Raw genomic sequence first — 27,053 nt, 5'->3', positions numbered from 1 at the left:
TACTAAGCCACGCCCCTTAATGCCAAGCCCCGCCCCCTCCTCTCCCCGGTCAGTCCCGCTCCTCCAGGGCGCCCTTTTTAAGCCCCGCCCACTTCCCCCTTCTCCTTAAGCCCCGCCTCTTGTGACGCGTCCCCAGGCCCCGCCCCCCCCGCCGGGACGGTCCCGCCGGGCCGTGAAGCGCCGCCAGTTCCTATTCCCGTTCCTATTCCCCCTCCATTCCCGCTCCATTCCCGCTCCCGGTCCCGGCGATGTTCGGGCCGGCGGACGAGGACGACGCGGATTTCCTGTCCCCGGCCAGCGGGTGAGCGCCGGGGGGCGTTGCGGCGGGACCCTCCCCATCCCGCCCGGTCAGGCCGCGGCCCCGGGGAGGGAGGGCCCGTGTCCGTGAGGGGCGGGCCCGCGGGGCCTGCGGGGCCCGGGGCTGGCACTGCCCTGCCGGGACTGGGCTCAGCCCCGGGTGTGTGCCCCGCCCCGGCCCCGCTGTGCCAGGGGCGCAGGGGGAGCCCGCGGAGGGGTCGGTGCGGCCCCCCCGGTGTTCCCGGGGCAGGGGTTCCGAGAGCCCCCGGGTGTGCCCGGGGCAGGGGTTCCGAGAGCCCCCCGGTGTGCCCGGGGCAGGGGTTCCGAGAGCCCCTCGGGGGATCCCGGTGTGCCCGGGGCAGGGGTTCCGAGAGCCCCCCGGTGTGCCCGGGGCAGGGGTTCCAGAGCCCCCCGGGGGATGCCGGTGTGCCCGGGGAGGCGCGGCCGCCCGGGGGTCGCTGCTGGTACAGGGAGAGAAATCGGCGTTTTCACTTCCGTGAGGAGTCGGCGGCAGGTCCCGAAAGTGCCGATTTGGGGCTGGTTTCAGTTGCTGTTGGTATCGTATCCATGTGTGGCACATCCAGGTTTTATTATATCCTGTGACTTGTTGCCGCTTCCAAGATTCCTCGCAGTTGTAATTCCAGCTCTGCCCACTCCTCACCCCTTTCCACGAGCTTCTGTTCAACAACTCATAAACTAATCCTCTTTCTTTAGCAAACTTAGTTATTTAAAGCAGGTCCTGTAAAATGCTGCAGGTGCACTGACAGTGGTGGTGCCCTTTGAATTATTCCCTTATCCCATGATACCAAGAGTAAGTTGAGCTTAATGGGTCTTAAATCAGTAAAACTGCAAACAACATTTCTTGAAGAAACAACCTAGAGCATTGAACTTTCTGCCCTTAGCTGGGAGAGCTTCTGCCATTTTAAAACTAAATGGGAGAAGTGTTTCCTGGACATTTAAAGAAGAAAACTTCAGGAGCTGAATGGTGGCTTCTCTGTTCTCGCAGTTTTTTCATTTTTATAACAATCGACTGGTTTATGTGAGGCTGGTTCTGGTCATTGCTCCAGGCTAACTGCTTTTTTTGTATAATTTCAGCCCTTTTTACCTTCAGTTTCTTTGAGGAAATGAAACACTGTTGTACCACTTCCTCAACTCTTCATCTACCAGTTCTGATTATTCAAAATTAAGTGGCTAATTAGCATAGAGCAACTTAACCTGCAGTGAATTTATTTCTAAAGTATTGGTAAACAGTTTGTATTTGGTAGAACTTATAATTAAGGGTGTTCACTATCCATAAAGTCTGTGTTAAATCACAGAATGTTCTGAGTTGGGAGGGACCCACAAGGATCAAATCCAACTCTTAAGTGAATGGCCCATATGGGGATCAAACCCACAACCTTGGTGTTATTGGCACCGTGTTCTAACCAACTAAATAAGGTTAAATGATTTTATGTCTCTCTCTAGTGCCAGATTGGCCTCTCTCTTTGGTCTGGATCAAACAGTCTCAAGCCAGGGCAATGAATTCTTCCAGTTCACTGCCCCAAAGCAGCCCAAGAAGGGTCAGACAGCAGCTGGTGAGTAACTGGGCTGGAGTGTGGGGAACAAACTCAGCTGGATGTGTGTGTTGGGAGAAGGAGGGCCTTGGGAAGAGCACCACTGCAAATAATTCACTGAGTTTTCCTGAATTATGTTATCCTTTAGTACCCTCCCACACCCGGGTTCTCTCGGGTGAGTGAAATTTGGAACGCGAGTCTTTGTTTTTATTGATATTCTCCTGGAGTTGTTTTTCCCTGGGGGGGGGTGGATCGTGTCGTGGTGTTGTCCCAGCCCAGCTGTGTGGCACTGACAGACATTCCTGATGTTTGTTCCCAGCAGGTCAGGCCCAGAAGGCTCCCGTGGCCCCGGCGGCCCCGGCGGTGTTGGTGGCCACCGCGGTGCTCGCGTACCGATAGTGAGTGTCCCGGGGGACCGGGGGAGCCTGTGCCTCTGGAGCTCCCTGATCGCACAGGGAAGAGAGTTTTGCAGGAGTGGGAGGAGACTGTTGCTTACAGATGTGTCTGTGTGGTAGAAGTGCTACAAGTCAAAGTGTCTGCTCAGGAGGAGTTGCAGGTGCTGCAGCTCTGGGTGAGATAAAGAGCAAGGGCTGGATGTGGCTGTTGCTGGAGCTGCATCCTGGGGTGCTGGGCTGATAATTACACTGCTTCAGGCAGCTCTGGCAGAGGCTTGTGTCTCAGGCATTCCAGAATTGAGGCATGAGCAGAGTGGCAAACAATGTCTGATTGCTGCCATCATGTAAAAACTCTTCTGCCCTGGATCTGGGAGAAGAGCAGCTTTCAACTCAAACTCCATAATGTTCTGTGTTCTGTGAGGAAGCAAAAATGTCTCTGAGCCAAGCAAGGCTGCCTGAGGAAAGGGACATGAACTCTGAAAGAATTAAACGAATTAAAGAATTAAAACTCAGCAACAGTAAAGAGAAATGTGAGGCAGGGGCAGTCCTGCAGCTGAATGTCTCACTTGTCTTCCAGTACAAATGGGCAGTACTTGAAGCAAGGCAAGTATGGAGCAGCTGTCGTGGGGAACCACGCTGCCAAAGAGGTGAGGAACACTTCCTTCTCTGACATCTTAGTGCTCAGGGTTTGCTGGTGTGAGGTGATGTTTCTCTGAGCTCTCCAGGATGTCTTTGCTTTTGGTGTTGAGGTCTCAGTTCCTCTGTTGCCTTCCTGCCTCCACCCATTCACCTTGGTGACACCTTTCCTGCAGTCCATGAGGTTGTAAGATCTCTTACAACTTGTGCCTGAGGTAGTTTGCAATGTGTCAGGCACCTTTTCCAATCTGAAGGAAGTGATTTTGGTATTTATTCAGAATGTCTTTGACAACTGGATCACAAATCTGTGCACGTGGAAATCAATATAAAGGAAAATCTTGTCCAGTAGTACAGAAATGCTTTGCTTAAGTTTTGTATCAAAATTCTTTCTCCTTTTGGTATCAAAAATATCTCTCCTTCCCAAGTGTTCTTCTAAGAACATGACACTGAGATGCCCAAAAAATTGATGTGTTTAAAAGGGACTTTGAACTCTCATCTGTCCTTGCTGTTGGTGTCTGTGATGTTTCATTTCCCCCAATTCCTAACTCATGTTGTTTCACTACGTTGCTTCTCCTTTGGCAAGAACAAAATAAATAGTAGTTTGGTAAACTTAATTCCTGAGTCAGGGATCTGGGAAGTGTTGAGCTGTGTTTTGGGGGAGCTGGAGAGGGCAGGGCTTGCAGAAGGAAACTAAACCAGGCTACCTGTGTGGTATTATATCCTACTGGGAACAGTGGGTTACTCCCTGAGTCTGGTGCAGGTGCATAAAGGAAAACACTGTTCCTTAGTAGATCCTGTCTAACAGAGCCAAAGATGTCAATAAAATATTATGTCTGTGTTGTTTAGTACTTGGAAAGCTCCCTCCAACTCAGTCTGTTGCTTTTCAACTGGTTGATGTGAAGCAAAAAACAATAAGATACACATAAACATCCTTAACTTGGATATTAGGAAAAATTCCTTCATGGAAAGAGCTGTCCAGCCCTGGCACAGCTGCCCAGGGCAGTGGGGGAGTCCCCATCCCTGGAGGGATTTAAAAGCCATGTGGATGTGGCACTTGGGGCCATGAGTTAGTGGTGGCCTTGGTAGTGCTGGGGGATGGTTGGACTCCATGATCTTAGAAGTCTTTTCCAGCCTAAATGATTCCATGGCTGTTTTATGCCATGTGTGGTGGGTTGGATGTATGGAAGGGTTAATGCACCATCTTTTTGCACCGTAACTGTGAAAAATGTGGAATTAATTAAAGCATCTTTTTTATTGCAAATTAATGACTTTGAATTGCTGGATTCCTGCAGCTAAATAAAACCCCTTGAAAATAAGGCAGATTTAATAGGCATTACAAAACTGTATTAAGTATTTTTGCTGTGAAAAATGCTGCTGCAAGGTCTTATTTATTTGACAAAGAAATACTGAGCCTTAGGCCCAGGGCTTGACAAAGCGCTTTAGAATTGAAAATGTTTTGAGTTTCTGCTTCTTTGTTCTTTTTCCCTGCCCAATTCCTTGTGGAATCCAGTACAGGATCCTCCTCTACATCAGTCAGCAGCAACAGATCACAACTGCAAGGATCCACCCAGGCTTTGTACTCACGGTAAGCTCTGGGTTAGGAATTGTTCACTGCAAACACAAGCTGGCTCTGAAGTTCTTGCTTAAGCCTCGGTTTGTAACCTTTGAGATCAAACATCTGACTGACATAGCAGGAGGTGTCACAGGGACTGTTCTCCTCCTGGTGCATTGCACAAGAGGCTGTTCCATCTGCCTCCTCCAGAGCACCTCCTCAGTGCCTTCCATAATCAAGCCCATACCCTGTAGGAGGTAAATTATTACCTCTGATCTCAGAGGAGATGTTTCGGGGGTTGCAGCCCTGCAATGGACACAAACAGCACAAAATTCCTCTTGTTAAGAATTTGTAGATAAGGGGCTGAGAGGATACGAGTGAGTAAAGCAGAAGGAAATGACAGCAGGGAAATGTTTTCTCTCAGAAAATTGACACTCAGCATTTTCCTGCTCTTGAGAACAGTCTGGAGCAGTGTAAGCCCTAAAATGGGATCTCTCAAGAAGCTGTTTTCTGCCAGTTTTACAGAAAATGGAGGTGTTGGTTTGCTGTTCTTAGCTTGTCATCAGATGACATGAAATTTCTTGGTTTGATAAAGAGGAATTTCACTCTGAAATAGTAGAATTTTAGTCCCAGTTTGTGACCAGGTTTTTAGTTTGTGGCCTTGCTTTCTAGTTTTATAAGCACATTTTTAAAGGATTAATGGGTTATATATTCAGCTTCTGGTGATGTGGATTTTTAGAAGTAGGGAAAGAGCGACTTTTCCAATTGATTCTGGAAGTCTAAATATAATCAATATTTATGAAAAATAGATACACTTAAAAATCTCTGTATATGCTATGAACTGAGCTTCAGAGAAGCTTGTGGAAGGTTCCCTGTGGCATAAAAGCTGCAGGATCTCTGAAGAACTTAATATTTGCTCAAGTATTTGAGTTACAATAATTCTTCCACAATAATAAGCACATAAATAAAAGCTAATTTGTGCATTCAGAACTTGGGCAGTAGAACAGCAGGGTTCTTCCTCTGACTCTACTTAATTTCAGTAGCTCTTATTTTAAGCTGCTTTTGGATGCAGGTTTTATTAGTTTGGTTGAATGCATCCTTTAATGTGTAAATGGGACTGATTTCCTTTCCCACAGGTCCAGCCCAACAATTACAGCACCTTCTATGATGATCAGAGGCAAAACTAGTCCATCATGTTTGAATCAGAAAAGGCAGCAATGGATTTCAGCAAACAGGTAACTGCTCACTCTGGGCCAGGGACAATTTGCTGGATTGTTTAGGAAAATGGGCAAATCAAGGTGTGTCTCTGAGAGCACCTTTATTGCTGGAAGATTCTGTGTCAGTTGTACTTTTTCATTGGAGTTCAGCTTTGGGTGTCTTCGTAAGCAGATCTGTGAGGAATCTGCCTGGGTTTTGTTCATTGAAACAGTCAGGGAGCCTGTTAGTTCTGATGGGATTTTTGAGCAAGACTCTCAAGTAAGACCAATTTTCTGTAGAGTAGGGGGCATTTAATCAGCAAAATTCAGCACAAGGAAACATGGAATGCCTTGTGAGTGCATTTCTAACCTGGGCTTGATCAGTGCAGTAAGGAATACATCAAATTTGTAATGGGTGGAACTTGCCTCTGGTTTAATGGCTTTCCTTCTGCAGGTGTGCATTGCCAAATGCAACAGCTCCCCAGTGCTTGAGTCAGTCCTCTACCAGGACCTCCTCCTTGGAGAAGGGCAGGGAGTAGAAGCAGGAGACTCTCTGGAAGTTGCCTATACGGGTTGGCTGTTCCAGAACAACGGCCTGGGACAGGTAAAGACATTTCTGCTGCCTCCTGATACTGAGTGTGACAGTCCCTGGGAGGAACCTGCACCTCCAGCATAGTATTGGTGTTGATGTTAATGGTGTATTTTGGTCCTTTATGGCGCTGGAAGTGAGGTCATACGTGTTACCTCTAGAATAATAAGGGATTCTGGCGTATTAGGACAAATTTCCTCACTAGAAGGGTTGTCAAGCCTTGGCACAGGCTGCCCAGGGCAGTGGTGGAGTCACCATCCCTGGGAGTGTTCAAAAACCATCTGGATGTGGTGCTTAGAGATGTGGGCTAGTGGTGAACATGGCAGTGCTGGGGGAATGGTTGGACTTGATAATCTCAGAGGGCTTTCCCAAGCCTTAATGGTTCTGTGGTTCCATTACTGCTCAGGAGGAGGTGATTGAAATGCTCTTAACTTCCATAGGCACTCTCACACATGAATGTTTAATGTTGAGTAGCGTTTTACTTGACCCACTCCTGTCCTAAAGCAGGTCTAAAGTCTGAGTCCCCAGCTATCAATTCCCTTCATTGTACTTCAGGAAATGGACTAAAAGCTGTAGCCAAGCTCTGTCCTAAGGCTGAGAATTAACTTTGAAAGGAGTGGGATGGGAAACAGCATGTAAGCAGAGATTCTGGGAATTTATGGAACGTGTAAAGTAGCATTCAGAACCTTGAAACAGTTGGGAAATCCATGTATTTTGTGTTCTTGTTCAACTCTGCAGGTGTTTGACTCCAATGTTAACAAAGACAAGCTGCTGCGGCTGAAGCTGGGATCTGGAAAGGTCATCAAGGTACAACTTCTGGCACTTTCATTGTTATGATTGAAATCTTAGAGCTTGGAATTGCTGAAGATCATGTTCAGGATTCATATTTGCTATTTCAGTTTCATTTATTAGAAAACACTCTGTAAGGTTGGCTCGCTCAAATTTTTTCTTCTTAATTTGCACAACACAGCCCAGTCTCCTTTTCAACACCAGTGTTAGACAGGAGTTGCCCTGTTTGGTAAAAAGGAAGCTTCCTGTTTTGAAGACCTGAAGTTTTTTGTCTTTATTTTTCTGGAAGTCACTTAATCCATTCCCTTGTTCTTGAGGAACCCTATTTCTAAAGGAGGATTTCTATTTGAGAAGAACTATGGATCCTTCCCTGCTCATTGTGCCTCAGAAGCAGAGCATCAGATACACCCTGGAGGAGGGCAGGGGAGGGTGGAGATGACTGACAAGTTTTAGGCTGGTCTATACAAGACAGTTCTGCTGCTGCCAGTGGTTTCACCTTCCCAGTCAGATCATGAGAGGTTGAGTCTGTGATAGTTTTTCAGTCCAGGGGGTGTGATGCTCCCTTGTGTTATCCATAAACCCAGGGTTTGAATCAGAGATGCTTTGTTCAGGTCACTTCCATTACCTGAGTAATTCATATATGACCTGTTACAAGTTGTCCTTTATTGAAGACATGTTATTTTTCTATTTATTTTGTTTTAACCTGTATCTTATTAATGTTGCCTGGGTGTCAGAGCCATCTTGTCCAACGCAGTTTGCATTGGTCTGACTTCTACATCCCCCTCACTACAACTGATTTCTCTGGGTGCTTTGTAAATCCAGCCAGAGCAATTCAGATCTCAGTGATGTGGAGTCCAGTTCTTTCCCAGAATGCTGAGAGAGGTCACCACTCTCTGTTGGAGCTGCATCTTTATTCTTAAGTTAATGTTGAAATTTATAACTGGCTGTTATGATTTGTGGTAAGACAAAAGTTTAGTCCTGCAGACTGAAAATAAATAGGATTTTACAACCCTGTGTTTTGGAATCTTCTATAACTGGTGCCTGAAGTTGTCCTTATGGGGGTAATTAAAAGAAACAATGTCACTGATCCAACTGTTGCTATCTCTTCTGTTGTGTCTCTGAAAACCAAAGGGCTGGGAAGAAGGAATGATGGGGATGAAGAAAGGAGGGCGAAGGTACCTCATCATTCCCCCGGCGTGGGCCTACGGGGCTCAGGGAGTGACTGGTCGTGTCCCTCCAGACTCCACTCTGGTGTTTGAGGTGGAGGTCACGAGGGTGAGTGTCTCCTTCCAGTGTTTGTTCTACATCTCCTTTGTGGCTCTTGGGTGTCTGCAAGGTGGGAACCTGCTGTTGGCTCAGAAACTGTTATAAACCGAACACCTCAGGGAGATGTGTATCTTTAATTAAAGAACAAACAAACCAACCCAAAACAGAACCCTAAAACCAGAAAATCCCTCCAGGCTGTTCACTAAGACACGTCTGTTGTAACTGTCCTGGGATCTTTTAGTTGTCTCATTTGTGAGTCACTTGGGAAAACAGAATACTCCTGGAGGAATGACAGGATGTAAAGACTCAGCTTCTCCAGCTCTGAGTCAGTTGTCTGCTTTTACTTGGGGTGCATGAGCTCGACGGGGAGTAACATCACAAATAAACAACCTGCTGAAAATCTTTCCAGGAACCAAAAGAACCCATATTTTTTGCTACATGCTTTTTATAAGGTGAAGCTGGCAAAGGAATTCTCTGGTTCAGATGGACTGAGTGTGAGTTCAAGGGATTCTCCTGCACCTTCTCCAGTTCCCAGCTCAGATGGCTTCTCTGCAGACACTGGTTTATTGCCTCCCTCCACAATCCCTCCGAAGCCTGGGTAAGAAGCAGCACAGTTAAAACAACGTGTGGTATTAAAGATGGCAATGCCCATAACACGTGTCACAAAGCTGCACTGACAACACATCATTTGGGTCCTCTGTGTGCCCACCCAGTGCCCTCAGAGTGGCAGAGCTGCTGGCTAACAGGACTTGGGGGAATTTTCTGCTGGAGTGCTGACACTTTCAGATTTAAAGCAACTGAGATGGGCTTAAATGAAGGAAGTCATTCCTCCACAGCTTTGCTGAGATTTAGTGTGACTAAGCTGTGTGGGTGCTGCTATAACAGCTGTCTCATCTCAGCTGGCAGCACAGTCATCAGTTTGAACCTTCTCACTCTACAACTCCCAGAAAAGAGGGTGTAGCCAGGTGGGGTTGGGCTCTTCTCCCAGGTAACGAGCAACTGGGCAAGAGGAAACTGCCTCAAGTTGTGCCAGGGGACACTTATATTGGATATTAGGAAAGTTTCTTCACTGAAAGGGTGGTCAGGCACTGGCACAGCTGCCCAGGGCAGTGGGGGAGTCACTGTCCATGGAGGTGTTCAAAAAATGCAGATGTGGCACTTGGAGACATGGGTTAGTGGTGAACGCTGGGTTAGTGGTTGGATTGACCTTAGAGGTCTTTTCCAACCTTAACAATCCTATGATCTGTTTCTTAAATTAAATGGGTCACTCACCCTTTTCAGGGAGTCCAAATAAGTGCTCCTCTTGTTGCCATAAGTAGTTTGGTTTTGGACTTGGTTAAAACTGTTTGTACCAGAATGTGGGTGTTACAGCAATCAACAAAGTCATCTTTCTGTAATCAGCTGTTCCACAGCCATGGGACTTGTCCATAGTCATGTCCTGAACATATCTATAGATGTTATTGCAAAGGATCTTCCAGGAGTGTAGGCTAAATGAAATGCTCAGGATATAAGAGAATGTCAAATACACCTTCCCCTTGGAAAACCAGTATTTATAAATCCAAAATGCTGGATCCTGAATTTCCTCGTGGTTGTCTCCAGTATGAACACACACCTGTTTGCTTTGCAGGGAACCAGCTGTCCGGGCCAAGTCAAACTCCATCAGTGAGCAGCTCGCAGTAAGTGCTGGCTTTGCCTAATTAATTAGAAGCCTTAAGTAGGGAAGCTTGTTTGGTTTCAGCTTAGCATTGGGTGTTGCTTAAGATAAAGTGAGCATCATGCAAGCAAGACATGGAATGCTCACCTTGCTGAGAGCAGGTTAGTGCCTTGGTTTTGAAGGGATTAATGGTTGGGCTTGATTAATGGTTGGACTCGTTCTTAGAGGTCTTCTCCAACCATAATGATTCCATGATTAGCAGGACCTGAGAACCTCAGTGCCAGTTTCTACTCTTAAATGCAAAGTTACTTTGACTCTGTGGATGTTCACAAGGCTACTTGTCCTTTGGGATGAATGGACAAGTTTTAAATGGATAACAAAGAGTGATTGGGACATTCAGGATAAGTTTGCATGGCTACATGAGAAAACTTCGTGTGTGTGCCTCAGGGTAGAAAAAGCTTCCTGAATTCACACATTTTCTTCTTATTGCTGTGTTTTGTGCAAGGATAAACTTTTCTATATAGTGACAGCAGTATCATCTCAGAAGGAGAGTGTATAAAGCAAGCCAGATTAACAAATTCATGGGGCTATCCTGTGTGCTTGAAAAGTAGTTCTTCACAGTCATTGAAAGAATGAAAGAGCCAAAATTATAAATCAGAAATTTATAAGTGTCTGATCCCGACAGATGTGTCTGTAATACCTGAAAAGTCTGAGAGTAACTGTAAATGTTTCTTTCAGAACCCAGATGTAGCCAAGGCAAAGCTGATTTCTCGGATGGCCAAAATGGGACAGCCCATGCTGCCCTTCCTTGCTGGGACAGCAGGGGGTCAGCTGGACTCCAGTGACTCCGAAATAGAGGTACATCAGCAGTCACATTAAAACCACAAGGGTGTTCTTAATGCTTCTTCTACAGTGGGAGTTCCTTAAAGTGGAATCTGTAGCAGTGGCTCTCCTGTGGTCCCAGGAAAGTCTACTCTGGTTCTGTGGCAAAAAGGTTCCACTAGATAGTTCACCTGGGTTAACTGGGTAACACCTTCTTGGGCTCAGACTGTTTGCTTGTTCTTTAGCATCTGTTGTAACATGCAGAATGTTTTTAGGATCCAAATACACTGAGAGGGACAACCCAGCCAGTGGCTCCATCTTCCATGAGACCTTCCCAGCCAGCTCATGCAGTGCTGCCCACAGTGTCCACACAAGGTAACGTGCTGGGGCTGCTGTAGAGACATTCCACTTGTAGGCTGCAGGAATAGAGGATTCCTTTCAGGAATTTATAGCTAGCTTCTGATAAGGCTTGCTGATCTTCAGCTCCATAGGAACACTTATCCATGAAGCACAAGACTGACTCCTTGGAGTGTTTCTTCGTGTGCATTCCTGCTTGAGGAAGAGCAACCACCACGTGTGAGCTGCTCTGTCACTGTGTGCTGGGGTGGCACTGACACTTCTAGGACATGTGATTTCTAAGTGGGATGTTACAAATCCTTTCCCACTGAACAGCAATTTTTTTTAGAAATGGTGGAAATCAGAGTGAAGGGAGCAGAGAACTGGCTCTGCAGTGGGCTTGACTTGTCTTCCCATCAGGGAATAGTCACATCAGCTGCTGGTCAGCTGAGCAGTGTTTAGAGTCAGCCTGAATGACATCTTGTGTCAATAAACTTCAGAGCTACCTTTGTTTCAATGAAAAGGGGTTGTCTAAATGTAGCTAGAAGTGGGATTTCTGTGAAAGATTATTCTTTTCATGACCTTTTATCACTTGCTTGACTGGATTTAATTTTCACAATTCTGTCTATTTAGTCTTTTTTAATTTTTTTTTTCCTTTTCACACTGGGCGAGTTGACCAATTTCTAGGTATTTGTCCTCAATTTCTCTCTTCCTTTTCAGTACCTCAAGCATCTGGTGCTGCACCTTCAGTATCTTCTGCTGCTTTAATTCCTGCAACGATCCAGCCCCACTCAGCCCTGCCTGGAGGAGCACAGAGCTTTCAGGTACCAACGTGAAATCAAGGAGAATATTGGCACTTCTGTCCTTTCTCCCAAGTCTTACTGTCTTCTCCACTGCTGGGAGCAAGGACTTCATTGCAGCACATAAGGATGAGAATTCCAGGCTATTTCCTGGGACTCAGGTGTCCATCACATGCCTCTTAGAACTTAATCAAAAAGAGCTAAATTTCTCTTTACTGATGGCTTCTTAAAGTTGAACTAAAGATTAACCAGGCTTTGTTTAATGTCTGGTTTTGTAGTGCATACAATAAAAACTTCCAAGCACTTGAGCAATGAGCAGTAAAGTTGTGTTGCATTTTTGAGCCTCATGTTCAAGTTTGCATAACTTCAGAGTGAGGTGTTCACACGCTCACCTTTGACTCTCCCTAGTGTAGAGTAACTTGCTTTCCTTAAATCTGAGCGAAGAGGGTAACTTTTTAAGCTGTGCTAACCTGAACACATATCTAAGCCTTGAAAGAAGAGTGAGTGTTATTTTCCCTTTACTATGATTGTTGTATAATTTGACTTTCCAACTCCTTAGTTCCTGGGGTTTTATTTTCCAAACATCATCCTTGCTCTTGGGCTTAAAATGTGAAAGCCACTGAACTGTGAGGATGGGGGGGAATACTAAAACACCAATACAGACAATTCTAACCTATTGAACTTGTTCTGCAAGGCATATCCAGGAATGGCATTTGCTTACCCCCAAACTGCTGCATCTGCTTCTCAGCTCCAGCCTGTGGGTCAGATGTATCCTGCCCCTTACCAAGGTAGGTTTCAAAAAGTATCTCCTTCTCAGAGGGCTGCAACACCTGCAGTAAACTGTTTGTAATGATGATTTAGTAGCAGATTTAGTAGCCATACACATTCATCCTGTCTGTATTGCTGTGCTGTTTCACAAATGCTTATTTTTCAATACCAAACAGAGGCAAAAATCTCCCAGTAAATATCCATCTTTTTCTTACCTTAAGAAATTTTATGCAGTGTGAAAGGGGTGGAATCTCCAGGTGCCTTCCCAGACTGTGTTTTACTAAGGGAATTTTATAGCTGGTGCTTCCAGTTATATTTATAATTAGTAGTAAACAGCTGTTCTACCAGCCAGGGAAAGAATTACTAAAAGGCACAACCTGGGAAGGACTAAAGGCATTTAAAGAACTGTTTAGATAATCTCACTTGTGTCCTGTAAGTCTTGAGCTGAGCTTTTCTTGGAGCATGATTTTTTTCAGTTCAGTTTTTGGGAGCCAACTTCCATTCCTGTTGTTTGATTGTACCTCTACTTTTGTAGTGCATTTGAGGGCTTTGTTCTTGTTGACCTGAGTGCTGTCACGTGGCTCAAGAATTTCCTGTGCTCACAAACCAGCCTGTTCGTGTTATTTGGGAAATACCTGCATTTTTAGTTTTCCAAATACCATGTCCTTTTTATTTCTGGGAAGAGAGTGGCTGTCCTATCTGGTAGGCTTCAAACTATGAAGCATTTCCCCTTGTGACTGTAGATCTCTCTCCTTTCCCTTCAAGCTCCTGGGGATGTTACTTCCTTTTTGATGACAGAAGCTCGGCAGCACAACACTGAAATCAGACTGGCTGTGAGCAAAGTAGTGGATAAAATGGATCACCTGGCTGCCAAGGTGTGTATGGCTTTTAAATGACATTATTGTTGTGCTCTCCAGATTAGTCTGAGGAGTTGGCTCTGTTGAAATGCCTAAGTTTGTAGGTGATACAGTAATTAAAATTCCAATATGATCAGAGCTTGAAGTGGTAGCAGTTCAACTGTTAGCTTGTTCATAACAAGCAAAGGCTTGGGGAAAGGTGCTGGCTCTTACTGTCTTTAATATCATATGATTTATTATTTGGGGAGATTCCCTGCCCCTCAGGAGGTGTCACAGTTGATTCAGTAGCCTGTACCCTGCAGCTGAGCAGCTGGAACAGTGAAATGCCCCTTTGCACATGTCTGACTCTTCCCCACACCCATTCTAAGCTGAAGAACGGCTTGTCCCTGCAGGTGGAGGAGCTGAAGAAACAAAGCACTGCCAACAGCTCCCTGCTGCCTGGCATCTCCTCTGTCACCATGGAAGCCTCCATGATCATGAGCAACATCCAGCGCATCATCCAGGTGAGCCTGGCCAGCCTGGCTTGGCTAATTCCATCAGGAACTGGATCCCACTGTTATTCCTAATGGGAGCAGCCACAGTGGCTTGGCCCAAATGACCATCCACCCATGTGATCTACTTTTGCACGTCCAAAACCAGTGTGAGATACACAATGATTTCCACCCCTCTGCTCCTCAGCCATTTGGGTTTTGGGTGCTTTCTGAGCCAGAGTTGTTGGTATTTAATAGGCCTTGGCAAAAGTTCATGTGAGAGAAGTTCAGCCTCTTCCCAAACCATGCTGGACTTAACCCCCAGCATCCTGCAGAACAGTGTCACAGCTGAAGTACCCATGTTGCACGAACCACCTGCTTGTGGTTTTCACTACTTAGTCCTATGCTTTTTAGCTTTTCTTAACAGCCTTATAATCTTGGGGTTTGTGGGTGAAAAAGCCAACCAGACACAATATTCTCTAGAACGTGGCTTGACAGCCACTGTCCTGTGCCAGGATTCCTGCTGAGCACAGCACGGAGCCTTCCTGGGATGTCACCCAGAAGGGAATGAGCCTCACCACTGCCCTGCATCTGTACAAAACAAAGGTTTAGGAACTGCTGCAAGGAAGCCTAAGTTGAATATTCGTGCTGGGCTCTGCTTTAGGAGAATGAGAGACTGAAGCAGGAGATCTTTGAGAAGAGCAGTCGGATCGAGGAGCAGAATGAGAAGATCAGCGAGTTGATCGAGCGCAATCAGAGGTGAGGGGGGAGAGGGGGCAGCCTCTCTGCATTTGCACTCTCTAACTTAGACTGGATTGGGCATAACTGAGAGGTGTTCTTTAGGATAAAGCCATATTCTGATATTTTTAATTTTTTTTTAAGGTATTAAAAAGGGGGGGTTCCCCCTCCCCCTTCTCTGCAGGGCCTGTCTCCAAAGCTGGGATTTACAGTAAAAGTGAGTGTGTAAAAGGGGGGAAAAAACCCTCCTGCTGTCTTTGAGGACACTTACCCTGCTTATGGGTGTTGCTTGACTTTTGCTGGCTCTTTAGTAAGGGGGAAGAAATTGTAGGGAATGTGGTGTCCCTGGTTCAGCTGAGCTGATATCAAGGTATCGAAACTCTTGACTGTGTGATAGGAACGTTATACACTTCAGAGAGGTAAAGCACTTATCCCCGCTGATAAATTCTGTGCCAGGCACACCCATTTCACCCCTCTGAGACCAGACTTTTAGTGCAGGACATCATACAAAATGGCCTGGGACTTGTCATGAAGGAAACAGAACTTCTGTGCTTTGAAATATCACCTTTCTGAATGAACCTTCTGTTCCAAGTCATGTATTTACAGAAGTGCTCATGGAGTCTCCTCTGTTCACAGGTATGTGGAACAAAGTAACCTGCTGATGGAGCAGAGGAACCATTCACTGCAGACAACAAACGAGAACACACAGGCAAGAGTGTTGCATGCAGAGCAGGAGAAGGTAATGGTGACATGAGCAGCCAGGAAAGGGGCTGGTTGTTGCACTAAAACATGCTGAATGAAGCTTTCTTAGTCAAGGCTTAGACCTTGTCTTCTAAGACAACTGTAGTTCTGAACTTTGTTTTGAGAAAAAAATTGAATATTTTGTTGACTTTCATGACATAAGCAGCGCATATATAACTGGATATAAATGTAGGTCTTTATGCTTTAATGTTAAGTGATTTATCTGTGCCTGATTTATTGTTAACTGTGCATCTACATGGCCAATGTGTTGAGGAGTTTTGTGTGACAGGGCTTTTGAGTTGAAAATACTTCATTTATTTGGTTGCAGTGACAGTTTTTTATTCCTTCTATTTAATTGTTTAACTATTCACTCTGTTTAAACAGAGTGAATGTAGCTTTAAGAAAAATTATTTCCTACTGGAGTTTCTTCACTGCAGTTTTGCACTTTTTGTAATACTAATCAAGAGATGTTTGTTTCTGCCAATAACACATTGTGGTTTTGTGAAAGGGACTGTTGGGTAATAGCTTTTAAACCAGCTAAATGCACTTATGCATGGCTGCACATCCTGCATATCCACTTAGGCCAGCCTAGCCCAGGTGGGCTGGCTCTGGGCTCTGTCACTGCATGGTGTCTGCTCTGCTTTCTCAAGCACCTGCTTTTTAAATTACACCAAGCCTTGCCCTGAGCTCCCCTGCTGAGCTGAGTCTCCTCCAGTTCAAATGTGAGCTGACAAGTGCTTGCTGTGCGTGAGACCCATAACTTGGGGCACCTCAAAATGACACAAACTGCAGCTTTCCAGAGTGTGGTAACGAGCAGAGCAGGGGTGGCTGATAATGGTGTGAGCAGACAGGGAAAGGGGGGCTGTTTTTCCACCCAGAGCCCAGGCTGCATACCCATAATGTGTGGGCAGCGTGAGAGATTCTAACCAGGAGTAAGTCAGATTGAAATAATGAATTAAATTCCTTTCTCTCAGTGAGGACAGCATCCAGCTTGCACAATAAGTAACTTGGGGAGGAATCATCTTTTGGAAGTATGAGAGATGATCTTCAGGAATCTTTTGGGGCTCATCTTCAGTAGGACCCCCCTTGATTCAGCAGTCACTGCCTGGGTGATAATGTCACACAAACAGACTTCAGGCCATACCAGCAAAGCCATGACTTGCACTGGGAGAAGATTTCCCCTGGTTCTCTGAGAGTATTGACTGTAAATGTGAAGGCTGGTATTCCTTCCTCTTCCTTTTGTCTAACCCAGCTTGCCCTGTGACTGCAACCCCTGAGATCTCTAGGGACAGACAAAACCAGGGAGGAGAATTCTAAGCTATTTTATCTATTCTTTACTTACAAATAAGGACTCACCACTTGTTTGGTGGCACGGGCCAGGCAGCTGTACCCAGGGTCACCAGGAAGAGGTGTTAGTAGGGTGGTGTTTTGGGGTTATAGATCTTTGGCCCTGGCAGAGCACACCACAGCTTTAGGGGAAAGCTTTGTGTACCAAAAGTAACACCCCACCTCTGCAGTGCAGGGGAGGGGTCCCCTGCAGGACTGTCCCACCTCTGTGGTGTGTGACATACCTGTAAGATGACCTTTAGTGTTGTTCTTTTTACATCAGGCTTCACTACCTTTTTCTGCCTAAGCTTTCACAGTTCTTGGAGTAATTTAAAGGCTTCTCTGGCATGCCTTGGGCTCCTGTTGTATGACGCATTTTGCTTTTCTGCTGATGAATGCCTCTGCCTTTCAAGTTGTGTTCTTAACCCTTCCTGTTTCCTGTCACTGCTTTCTCTTCCCAGCACATGCTGCCAGTGGATCGGGGCTGGGACCAGGTGAGGCAGTGTCTGCTGACTGTGTAGGTGACAGATGGTTGTGCCCCAGGCAGTGCCAGCCCAGCTTCCTCTTGAACCAGCTACAAACCGATTGGCATGAAAAGAATTGTCCCAGACTTTGAATTAGCACCGATTTCCACTTGGAAAAGGGCTTTATAATGGGCAGTGTAGCCCCACTGCCCCCTCCTTTGGGGAGCCCTTTCCAAGAACTCTGTCACGTTGCTGCTGGTTCCACCTCTCCATGGGAGAAACAGGGTATGATCATATCATTGTCAGAGCAGGTACAGGTCACACAGGATTCTTCCTGAGAGCTGGAGCTGAGCTAGTATGGACACTGCAGAAACTACATCTAGTGACACTTCCTGCCACAGGAATTGCCATTTTTGTTTGCTTTGTTTGCCATTAAAGGCAAAGGCAAGTGTTAAAATAACCTTTCCATGTGTTTCAGCAGTGCCATGGGTTTGGTTTTAGCATGCCAGGAGTTACTATGGCAGTGAGACACTTATGGAGACATAAGAGGACAGCAGATCTGGTGTTAGCCAGTCTCTGAAGTGCTGCCTCCTCTTTAAAATGAATGGTGTGGTATCCCAGCCCTCAGGGTCAGCACATAGTCATCCTCACCATACTTGGAGCAGTTTTGCTCACAGCTCTTCTCTGCCAGAAGGTGTTGGTCTTAGTCTGAAGAGAATTCTCTTATGGGGATAAAGCAGAGAGAAAATCCAGTTCTCCTGAACTTACCAGTAACAAGACAGTGAAAGCCTGCTGGGAATCTCAAAGCAGGCATGGATGTGGAAGCTGTTTAGGTGTTCCCTGTGCAAGTTCTGTCTTTGCAGAGCATCCTGAATTTTGTGTGTCGTGTAACGAGATTGGGAACGTGACTTTGTGTCTTTGTCTTGGTGCCTTGAGCCTTTCCTAATGTTGTTTGCAAGTTGTCTAACAAGCTGTACTACTGCCTGGCTTTCTGTGAGTCACTGAACTCAGCAATACTGAATCTAAACAGGTCAACAGAGGACTGTGAAAACTCTGCTCTGAAATGTTGGCCTTGCCCATGTGGGAGCTCGAGGTCTGCTCTGGGGGCAAGGTGCTCTTTTGGCTGGGACAAGCCTGTGTTTTATGTGGCTCCTCGGGGATTTGTAAGCTTATGGAGGATAATTAGATATTGGAGCCCAGGCTTTGGTGTTGTCATACCCTGAAAACTCTGAGCAGAGCCACCACACACTGGTACTTAGCTTGAAAACACTTGAGCTTTCCAGGAAAACTCACTTGAGTTGAATTAATGTGGTGACGAGGTTCTTGGTGGCCTCGTGCAACTTTCTAGTCAGCATGGGCAGGTTACAGCCAGATAACTCACAGTCACATGGCAAAAAAGTTACCTCTGCCTCTTCAGTGTGGAGATGTGTTCCCTGATAAAGCCTCCAGCACCTAATCAGCTCCTCCTGGGAGAACAGTTCCAGCGCCTCCTCATGCATCCTTCTTTTCCTTCCCTTTTCCCTGCTCCGTTTTGCACTGCAGGCCAAAGTTGCAGAGGAGCTGGCAGCTGCCACAGCCCAGGTGTCCCAGCTGCAGCTGGAGCTCACGGCCCACCAGAAGCAGGAGATGGCCCTGAGGACTCAGCTCTCTGCCGCCGTGCAGGAGGCCGAGCGGCACGAGGCACAGCTCAACAAGCTGCAGGCACAGGTGGCAGGTAAGGCTGCTCCTGCCTGTCCCCCGGGAGCCCTTCATGTCCCTTGTCCTCTTTTATAAGTCATAGCTTTTTCCTTTTTTTTTCCTGGGGTATCTGCTCCTGCTTTCCCCAGCACCAGTCACAGGGTATGTGTGCACTGACATGTCTGAGGGGTGTGTGCATCCTCGTTACTGCTGAAAGTGGCCAAATCATCCTGTCACAGGGGGGATGCCTTTTGTACAACAGTCTCTTGGTGTTTCTGTCCAACATCTTACAGAGGACCCGGAGATGAGGGGGTGAAAAGTTAAAAGCTGAGGGGTTCATCCCCCTGTGCTGGGCACTGGTGGGGCCCCACCCCAAATCCTGGGTTCAGTTCTGGGCCCCTCACAACAAGAAAGACATTGAGGGGCTGGAGCGTGTCCAGGGAAGGGAACGGAGCTGGGAAGGGGCTGGAACGCCAGGAGCAGCTGAGGGAGCTGGGGGGGCTCAGCCTGGAGAAAAGGAGGCTCAGGGGGGACCTTCTCACTCTCCACAACTCCCTGACAGGAGGGAGGAGCTGGGGAGGGAGGTCGGGCTCTGCTCCCAGGGAACAAGGGACAGGATGAGAGAAAATGGCCTCAAATTGCACCAGAGGAGGTTTAGGTTGGAAATCAGGGAAAATTTCTTCACAGAAATGGTTGTTAAGCATTGGAAAGGGCTGCTCAGGGCAGTGGTGGAGTCCCCATCCCTGGAAGCATTCAAAAAGCATGTGGATGTGGCACTTGGGGGCGTGGGTTAGTCCTGAACATGGTGGTGACTCTGGATTGACAGTTGCACTTCATAACCTCAAAGGTCTTTTCCAACCTTAACAGTTCATGATCCTGTGAGAAGCGTTGCCATTCACCGGAGCTCTTGATAAATTCAGTCCCCACTGCAGGCACCAGCAGAATTATTGACTTCGTTGGGCAGCAGACACTGTTCCTCCCCATCAGCCCCCAAGTGTGTGTAGCACTGAAACCCCACTCTGGTTTTGCAGAGCTCCAGGAAGCCTCTGAGGACACTCGGAGCAGATTCAAAGCCGAGAAGCAGAGCCGGAAGCAGCTGGACATGAAGATCACGGCGCTGGAGGAAGAGCTGACAGACCTGAAAGTGGAGAAGGAGACCCTGGAAAGGGTATGTCCAGTGCCAGCACCAGAGGTGGAGGTTTCAATTGTTTGCTGAAAGTTAACCCAACGTTCTTGCTTTTAAATATGCAATTTAAGTAAATCTTGACTCATCTGCAGGCAAAGATCCCTGTGCTGGTGGATCCTTGGTGCTGATTTACTGTGATATGGTTTCCTGCTCTGAGAATTTCTTTCTGCTTGAGGAAGAGAAGCTGCTTTGGTGCAGTCTGGCCTATTCTATGTGGTCTGTATTGCAGAATCTTGCAGAGAGGAAGAAGAAATCCCTCTCAGAGAGAGCTCAGGCAGAGGAGGAGATGGAGGAAATACGCAGGTCATATCAGCAGGAGCTGAACAAGCTCCGGCAGCTGCTGAAAAAGGCCCGGACTTCAACTGACCAGGCAGCAGCAGAGCAGGTGAGGGGTCAGGGGAGTTCTGCTCCAAGTCTGGAAGGCCTGTAGGAAACCTACAGGTAGGAAATAGTTGTGAAAATGCTCAGGTAGTAGAAGAATGAAAGTGTTACCTGCTTGGTTTTCAGGGTTAGTGTCAAACATTGGAAAGGAGAGGGACCGAGTTGAGTTTGTAGTAGAGAGAAGACAGGACTGCTGAAAAGTGAGGGGCTGCTTAGAAATATGCCAGAAGATCTAAAATCTGAGCCAGACCTTCTGTCCAGCCTGAGGGGTTGTGGCTGGATCAGGGAGGTGTGGGCAGGAGCAGCTGCAGGGCTGCACTCTGTGTGTGGGTGTCCCAGCCCAGGGCAGATGTCCAGCCCCAAGCTTTCACCACTTGTGCAAATACAGATCACGTGTGGGTGTGTTCCTAATGATCTCTCTCACTTGATGGGCAGCTGTCACTCATCCAGGCAGAGCTGGAATCCCAGTGGGAAGCCAAATGTGAGCGTGCCCTGGCCTCGGCCAAGGAGCAGCACGTCCGGCAGTACCAGGAGGTGTGTGAGCAGAGGGACTCCCTGCAGCAGCAGCTGTCCCAGCTGGAAGAAAAGGTAAAGGGCTGCTCCTTGTTGCTGAAATGGAATGCTAAATAGCCAGTAACTGCAAAGAACATCCTCTCCCACCTAATTGTGGCTTGACTTCTTAATTTCTTGATGGTTCTGGAGCTTAGTCTCGGCTGTGGGATGTGTCTGCATGTGCAGTTCCATGGGTTGGTGGGCTCATGAAGGAGGGAGAGCCAAGCTGAAGCAACAGCTACAATCTCTCCTGCTTATCTGCACTGCCCTGAGTGGCTGTTTCTGAGCAGAAGCTGTTGTGAAGTGGGTGACACTGCAAGGGGCTGTAACTGGGGGGCTCTGGTTCTTGTGTTTCAGCTCACAGCTCTAAAACACTCAAAAAAAGCAGAGGAGCAAAAATTGTCAGAGGTTCAGCAACGTTTGGAGGAACTCGAGCCTATCCAAGAGAAGGTAAAGGGAATAACAGAGCATCTGGATGGGAACTGGAGTTCAGGGATCACTAGCCTGAGTCTACCTGTGTCCAGAAGAACAAGGATGTGAGTTCCAGAATATGAGAGGGAAGGGATAATGTCACTTGGCCTGCAGCAAACCAGAGGAGGTCCAGTGATGAGACCAGCCCTTGCTTCACTGGGATCTCAGGAATGCTGCACCCATTCTTGGTGTTACCTGAGGAGCTGATGACACAGCTGTGGCTCTCCAAGGGTCTGGCTGGCTTGAGTGGCCTTGTTTTGATGCCGTTGCTTTCAGCCAATTCTATCAAAGCCCTGCTTAAAACTCCACTGAGGTTTTACCTCAGTAAACCCCCCCCAGATCCCCCATCCCTGGTGAGGCTCGTGGTGGAGCTGCTCTGACTGTGGTTTCCCCTGGCAGTTCTCAGCCCTGCAGGCAGATGCTGTGGTGCTGAAGGCTCGCTATGAAGAACGGATCCGAGCCCTGGAGAGGGGTCAGGAGGGATCCTCATCTGCAGACTTCACAGAAGAAGTGAGCTGGACTCTCCAATACTTCTTACTAAAATCAGTTTGCCTTGATTTGTTCTCTTTGGGCTGATATAAGGAAAAATACTATTTTTTCCACAGAGCACTGTGTTTTTAGTAGCCAAGTCCACAGAGGAAGAAAGGGTGGGATCTTAGAATCAGTCATAGAATGGTTTGGGTTGGAAGGGACCTTAAAGATCATCTTATTCCACCCCCTGCCATGGGCAGGGACACCTTCCACTAGCCCAGGGTACTCCAAGCCCTGTCCAACCTGGCCTTGGACTCTTCCAGGGATGGGGCAGTCACAGCTTCTCGGGGCAACCTGTGCCAGGGCCTCCCCACCCTTACAGGGAGGAATTCCTTCCCAATATCCCATCTCACCCTGCCCTCTGGCAGTGGGAAGCCATTCCCCCTTTGTCCTGTCACTCCATGCTCTTTTAAATAGTCTCTCTCCATCTTCCTGCTGCCCATTGTTGCTTGATTTTTTTTTTTTGGTTGAGACTTAAGATTTGTGGTTTAGATTTCAAAATTGAAATAATAGTAAGAACTAAGTGCCAGTCTGCCTTGGGCTTGAGCAACCTGCCTCAGTTTGGGAGGGATGGGTTTGGTGTATATAGAATGGTTCTGAATGAAGGTGGTCTGGTGGGTCTGCGTTATGGGGATTCTTTAAAAAATCACATGTGTGCTTGCATTTATTGTTTCTTCACCTGGAGAAGGGCCTGATGTTGAGTCCAGTGCTCCACGTAACAATGAATCACATCTTTGTTTCCTGCCTTGCTCTTTTCCAGGTAAAGAAGATCATGAACAGTGTGTTTCAGTCCCTTCGGGGTGAATTTGAGCTGGACGAGGCCTACAGTGGCAGGACAGTGCTGGGGGTTGTCATGAACACTATCAAGGTACCACAGTCATGAGAGACACGAGGTGATTGGTGTGGGAGAACAGTTCTTGGGCTGAAGACTCAGATCTTTGTTGTGAGTCCGAAATAACAGTGCAGCAGAATTTGTTGTGGATGCCAAAGCGGCCCAGGAGTAGGAGTGATGCAGGAACCTGATGGTTTGTGTTCAGTGTACAACCCACGTTCTCTCTGCTCCATTTTTCAGACTGTGACACTGCAGCTGCTCAACAGGCAGCAGGAGAAACCAGATCATGACAGTGAAAAAGAGGAATCTGGAACAGTGAGACAGGAGGGGTCACCTGGAGCAAAGACTGACCACCAAGAGTCTGTGCAGAATAGCCCAGCACAGAGTGTTGCATTCCCAGCTGATCCTGAGGAAACAACCACAGGCCCCATGGTGTCTGAGCAGGAAGGCAAGACTGCCCCTCACTCTGCCAGGCCTGGAACTCCTGAGGAGGAGCAGGAGACGTGGAGCAATGGGGTGGCAGAGGAGGAGAAGGTCCAGGGGGAGCATCTCTCTCCCACAGCCAAATCCCACCTGGATCCTGAGAAGGGACCTGTACTTGCAGGACAGCCTATTCCTGAGGAGGAGCACAGGCAAGAGAGCAATCCCACTGGGAAAGCTGAGCCAGAACACAGTCCCTCCAGAGTGTCTTTGCAGGCAGAAGTTGCAGAACCTTCTGTTCCAGAAGCCAAGCCAGAAGTGGATGTGGCAGCACTTCCAGCAAATCCAGCTGTGGAGCAGAAGGCAGAGGAGGCTGTGGGAGGTTTGGAGCCTCCTCCCTTAAATGGGGAGGAGGGGAGTGGCTCAGACCCATGGGATGGAGCTGACCCTGAGAAGGAACAACCTGCCTCGGTGTCCAGCACAGCAGAGCTGGGCTCAGCTGTCACCAGAGAAACCCCAGGACAGCAGGAACGGGGCTCCAGCCCCAGGCAAGGAGATTCCAGGTAAGGTGTGATGCTGGGATTCCACAGTGCCCCTGTCCTGGTACAGCTGTGCCACTGTTGCAGGGCAGGGTGTATGTGGGGCCTGCAGCACCCTCAGGGTGCTGGCACTGGATGGCACAAGCCAGGAGCTGGCACAGTCCAGGCTGCCAGGGCACAATCCACTGGGAACAGCCACAGAGCAGCCCCCTGTCTGGTAGAGCCAATGGAGAACATTCCCAGGGGAGCACAAGGGAAGTCTGCATTTCCTGTACAACCTGATACTGGAGGCTGCCAGGTCCCAGTGTCACCCTGCACTGGGGAACAGTTTGTGCCTTAAAAGTTTATCTCTGTGACAAAGCTTTGCCATCACTCTGTGACACAACCTGTAAAACCAAATCCCACCCTCTAGGAGTGAGCTGTTCATTCTTTATCTCCTTGCAGCCTCTTTGAGGATGACAACTTCTTTGAGACAGCATCTCCTAAACCACTGAAGCCTCGAGTTCCCTCTGAAGAAGAGGATGAGGAGGAAGTGGTATGTATTTGGGTCTTTCCAGCCCTGGTTCAGGCATTAACCTGTAGCTTGGCTCTAAGATCCTCCCCATTGCAGGGAGGGCCTGGCTGGCTGCTGCTGAAGCTCAGAGCTCCCCACCCATTCCCTGTGTAAATCAGGAGTATCTGGTGTTGGTGGTGGAGGTGGGAGGGGGTTACCTTGGCTGAGAGAGTAATGACAGACTGCTGCTGGCATGAAGTCAGTGGGACTTGCCAGGTTAATGGAAGGGTTTTAGTGTCTGGCCCCTCTCTGATCCCTGTTAGCCCTGTAAGGAGCTCCTGGAATCAGAGGCACAGAATCCTTAAGGTTGGAAAAGATCTTTGAGATGATAGAGTCCAGCTGTCAGTGTAGCACCATTCACCATTAAACCTTGTCCCCAAGTGCCACATGCACACATCCCTGTCACTCCAGGGATGGTGACTCCACCACTGCCCTGAGCAGCCCATTCCAACACTCAGCAACCCTTTCCATGAAGGATTTTTTCCTGGTATCTAACTCTTAAGACATTGTATGAGACATAAAAAAAACCCTGGTAATGAGGCTTCCTGTTCCTAACTCCTTAAAGCTGATGGAGCAATTTGGGTATCAAACACCAGGAAGCTGCTGAGACTGAGCAGTCCCCTCTGGTTTGCCTTGCAGAGCATGAAGGGCTGTCCCCCTCCTGCCCCACTGTTTGGGGATGATGATGATGATGATCTGGACTGGCTGGGATGAAGGTCTGGCTGGGGTGTCTCCTCTGGGCACGGCCTCTTCCTGTGCACTGAGCACTTGGCGAGTGGGACACTTGGGAATGAGCAGGGACTTCCCTGCAGTCCTGCAGACTGAGGGGGCTGAGAGCAGTGGCTCTTGTTGCACTCGTGGGCACTCTCAGCCCTGTTGCTCTGAGCTGCCAAACACACGGGGGTTGGAGTGCAGGAGTCAACCAGTGCCACAGCACATCCTGTTGCTGTCCCCCTCCCTGAGCCCTGGATTCCTGAACCTCAGACTCCCTCCAAATAGGAACTTTGTGAAGTGCTTTGGCAGGACCCTGCAGGGGGAACAGCCTGTTTGAAAAATCAGACTAAAATCTCCTTTTCTCCCCCAGTGAAGATCTCCTTGGAATACTTCTTAGTGCCCAGGGTGGCTCCAAGATTCCCTGCACCCTCTCACCACTGGGTATGAGCCATGTGCTGCTGGAGATGAGACTCTAGACAGGGGTTCTCTTGTGAGCCACTGGCTCTGCACAAGCAGGGGGGACCCCTGGGGGCTGAGGTGGTTCGGGTGGGCACTGAGGCAGAGCTGTGGCACAAGTGGTGCTGGACCAGGGCCCTGTGAGTGGTGCTGACCCTCAGGGCTCTGTTAGACCAGCCCCTGGTGGTGGCTGAAGGAGCCCAACCCCTGGCTGTGTGTTGAGAAGGACCCCCAGGGCTCACAGAGACCTCCCAGCCAGCTCCTCTCCTCTGGCCAGAGCTGAGGGGATTTTTGCTGGGCTGTGTTTCCCTGGCAGTGGGAGCAGCAGCACAGTCCCTCCAGGCAGCCCAGCCCCTCCCCTGTGCCTTTGGCTCTGCTGCTGTTCAAGTGTGACCATCACAGCACAAAGTAAGCCCCAGTGATGGTGAACACAAGCTGTAACCACCCCAGGCTGTGCTGGGCAGGTGGGGTTTGGGGTGTAACCCCTCAGTCTGAGGGGGCCAAGAGGGGAAAGGAGCGAGGACAGAGCTGGGCAAACAGCCTGGGGCTCTCACAGCACTTTCACTCTTCACTCATTGGCACTAACACAACCTAAACTAGCAGCCCTTGGTGTCTTTAAAACAAGTAACTCCTTTCACTTAATAAAATGAAACAGCTTAAACTAAATCTACTGCAATTTAGTTTCTACAACTGCGTCTAATCACCTGTGACTGGAACTACTCTGTGTCCTCCCAAAGGTGATTCCTTGGGAGGAAAACACCCAAAAGAGCAGTGGGTGTTCCTGTTGGGGTGTGGGGCTGGTCCCTGTCCCTGCCCCACACCCTCAGTGCCACAACTTGCCAAATGCAGCTAAATTTGGGCAGAGACCAAAGCCTGTGAAACAACCACCCTGGTGCCAGGTACCCGAGCTGGGGCTTCCTGGGAGCCCCTCCAGGAGTTAGTGCTGACCCTGATGGTGTTTGAAACCTGGATTTTTTCTGGGGCTCCTTGTGCTGCTCCCAGTGTTGGGGCCCTGATGTGGCCTCTGGACCCTGTCCATGCACTGTCCCAGGGGAGGTCATTGCTCATAACTAACGAGTTCCACTTCTTGTTCCCTGTTACAAATAGACAACCTGAGGGATTTGCATTTCACTTCTTGGAAAATAAAGTGCAATTAAACCTGTATTTTTTTGCTTGCATGGGCTTTACTTTAGTCTGGCTTCATCTCTCACTTGAAAAGTGACTTAAATCAGGAATAATCTGATCTAGGAATCTTCTGGGCATGTTCTTGCTGAGCCCCTCTCCTGGGGCAGGAGAGCAGGTCCCCTGTGCTGTGACTGTGGCTCCTTGGGCTCTCACCTTGGACAGTGTCAGTGCCAGCAGATGAAGCACCAAAGAACTGTGGTGGTCACAGGGGTCACTCACCTGGCTCTCCTCAGGCTTTAGGGAAGGGGGACTTTGGGAATCTCACAGGGGTTGGCAGCAGCTCCAGCACCCCTCTGAGGTGTTCTGG

General features: G+C 48.2%; 1 protein-coding gene across 1 annotated transcript; it reads left to right on the top strand.

Annotated features, from left to right (window-relative positions):
* Nucleotides 1–149: 149 nt before the first annotated feature.
* Nucleotides 150–26,719, top strand: FKBP15 (FK506 binding protein 15). The gene is given in 30 exon segments (XM_017835325.1): nt 150–301; nt 1,762–1,871; nt 2,173–2,248; nt 2,823–2,892; nt 4,392–4,466; nt 5,570–5,668; nt 6,084–6,233; nt 6,957–7,025; nt 8,139–8,282; nt 8,726–8,871; nt 9,901–9,949; nt 10,666–10,785; nt 11,025–11,124; nt 11,806–11,909; nt 12,580–12,673; nt 13,419–13,528; nt 13,903–14,013; nt 14,645–14,739; nt 15,355–15,457; nt 17,247–17,279; nt 18,792–18,963; nt 19,958–20,094; nt 20,342–20,497; nt 20,929–21,081; nt 21,403–21,495; nt 21,916–22,026; nt 22,808–22,915; nt 23,120–23,862; nt 24,283–24,373; nt 25,031–26,719. Coding segments are annotated over 30 exon segments (3,750 nt in total). The 5' UTR covers nt 150–248; the 3' UTR covers nt 25,106–26,719.
* Nucleotides 26,720–27,053: the final 334 nt, after the last annotated feature.

This window comes from Lepidothrix coronata, unplaced genomic scaffold (genome assembly GCF_001604755.1).
Source record: "Lepidothrix coronata isolate B3197 unplaced genomic scaffold, Lepidothrix_coronata-1.0 Scaffold254, whole genome shotgun sequence".
In the NCBI taxonomy this organism is placed as follows: Eukaryota; Metazoa; Chordata; class Aves; order Passeriformes; family Pipridae; genus Lepidothrix; species Lepidothrix coronata.
The sequence above is the reverse complement of the archived record's forward strand: the minus strand, read 5'-3'. Positions and strand labels throughout refer to the sequence as shown.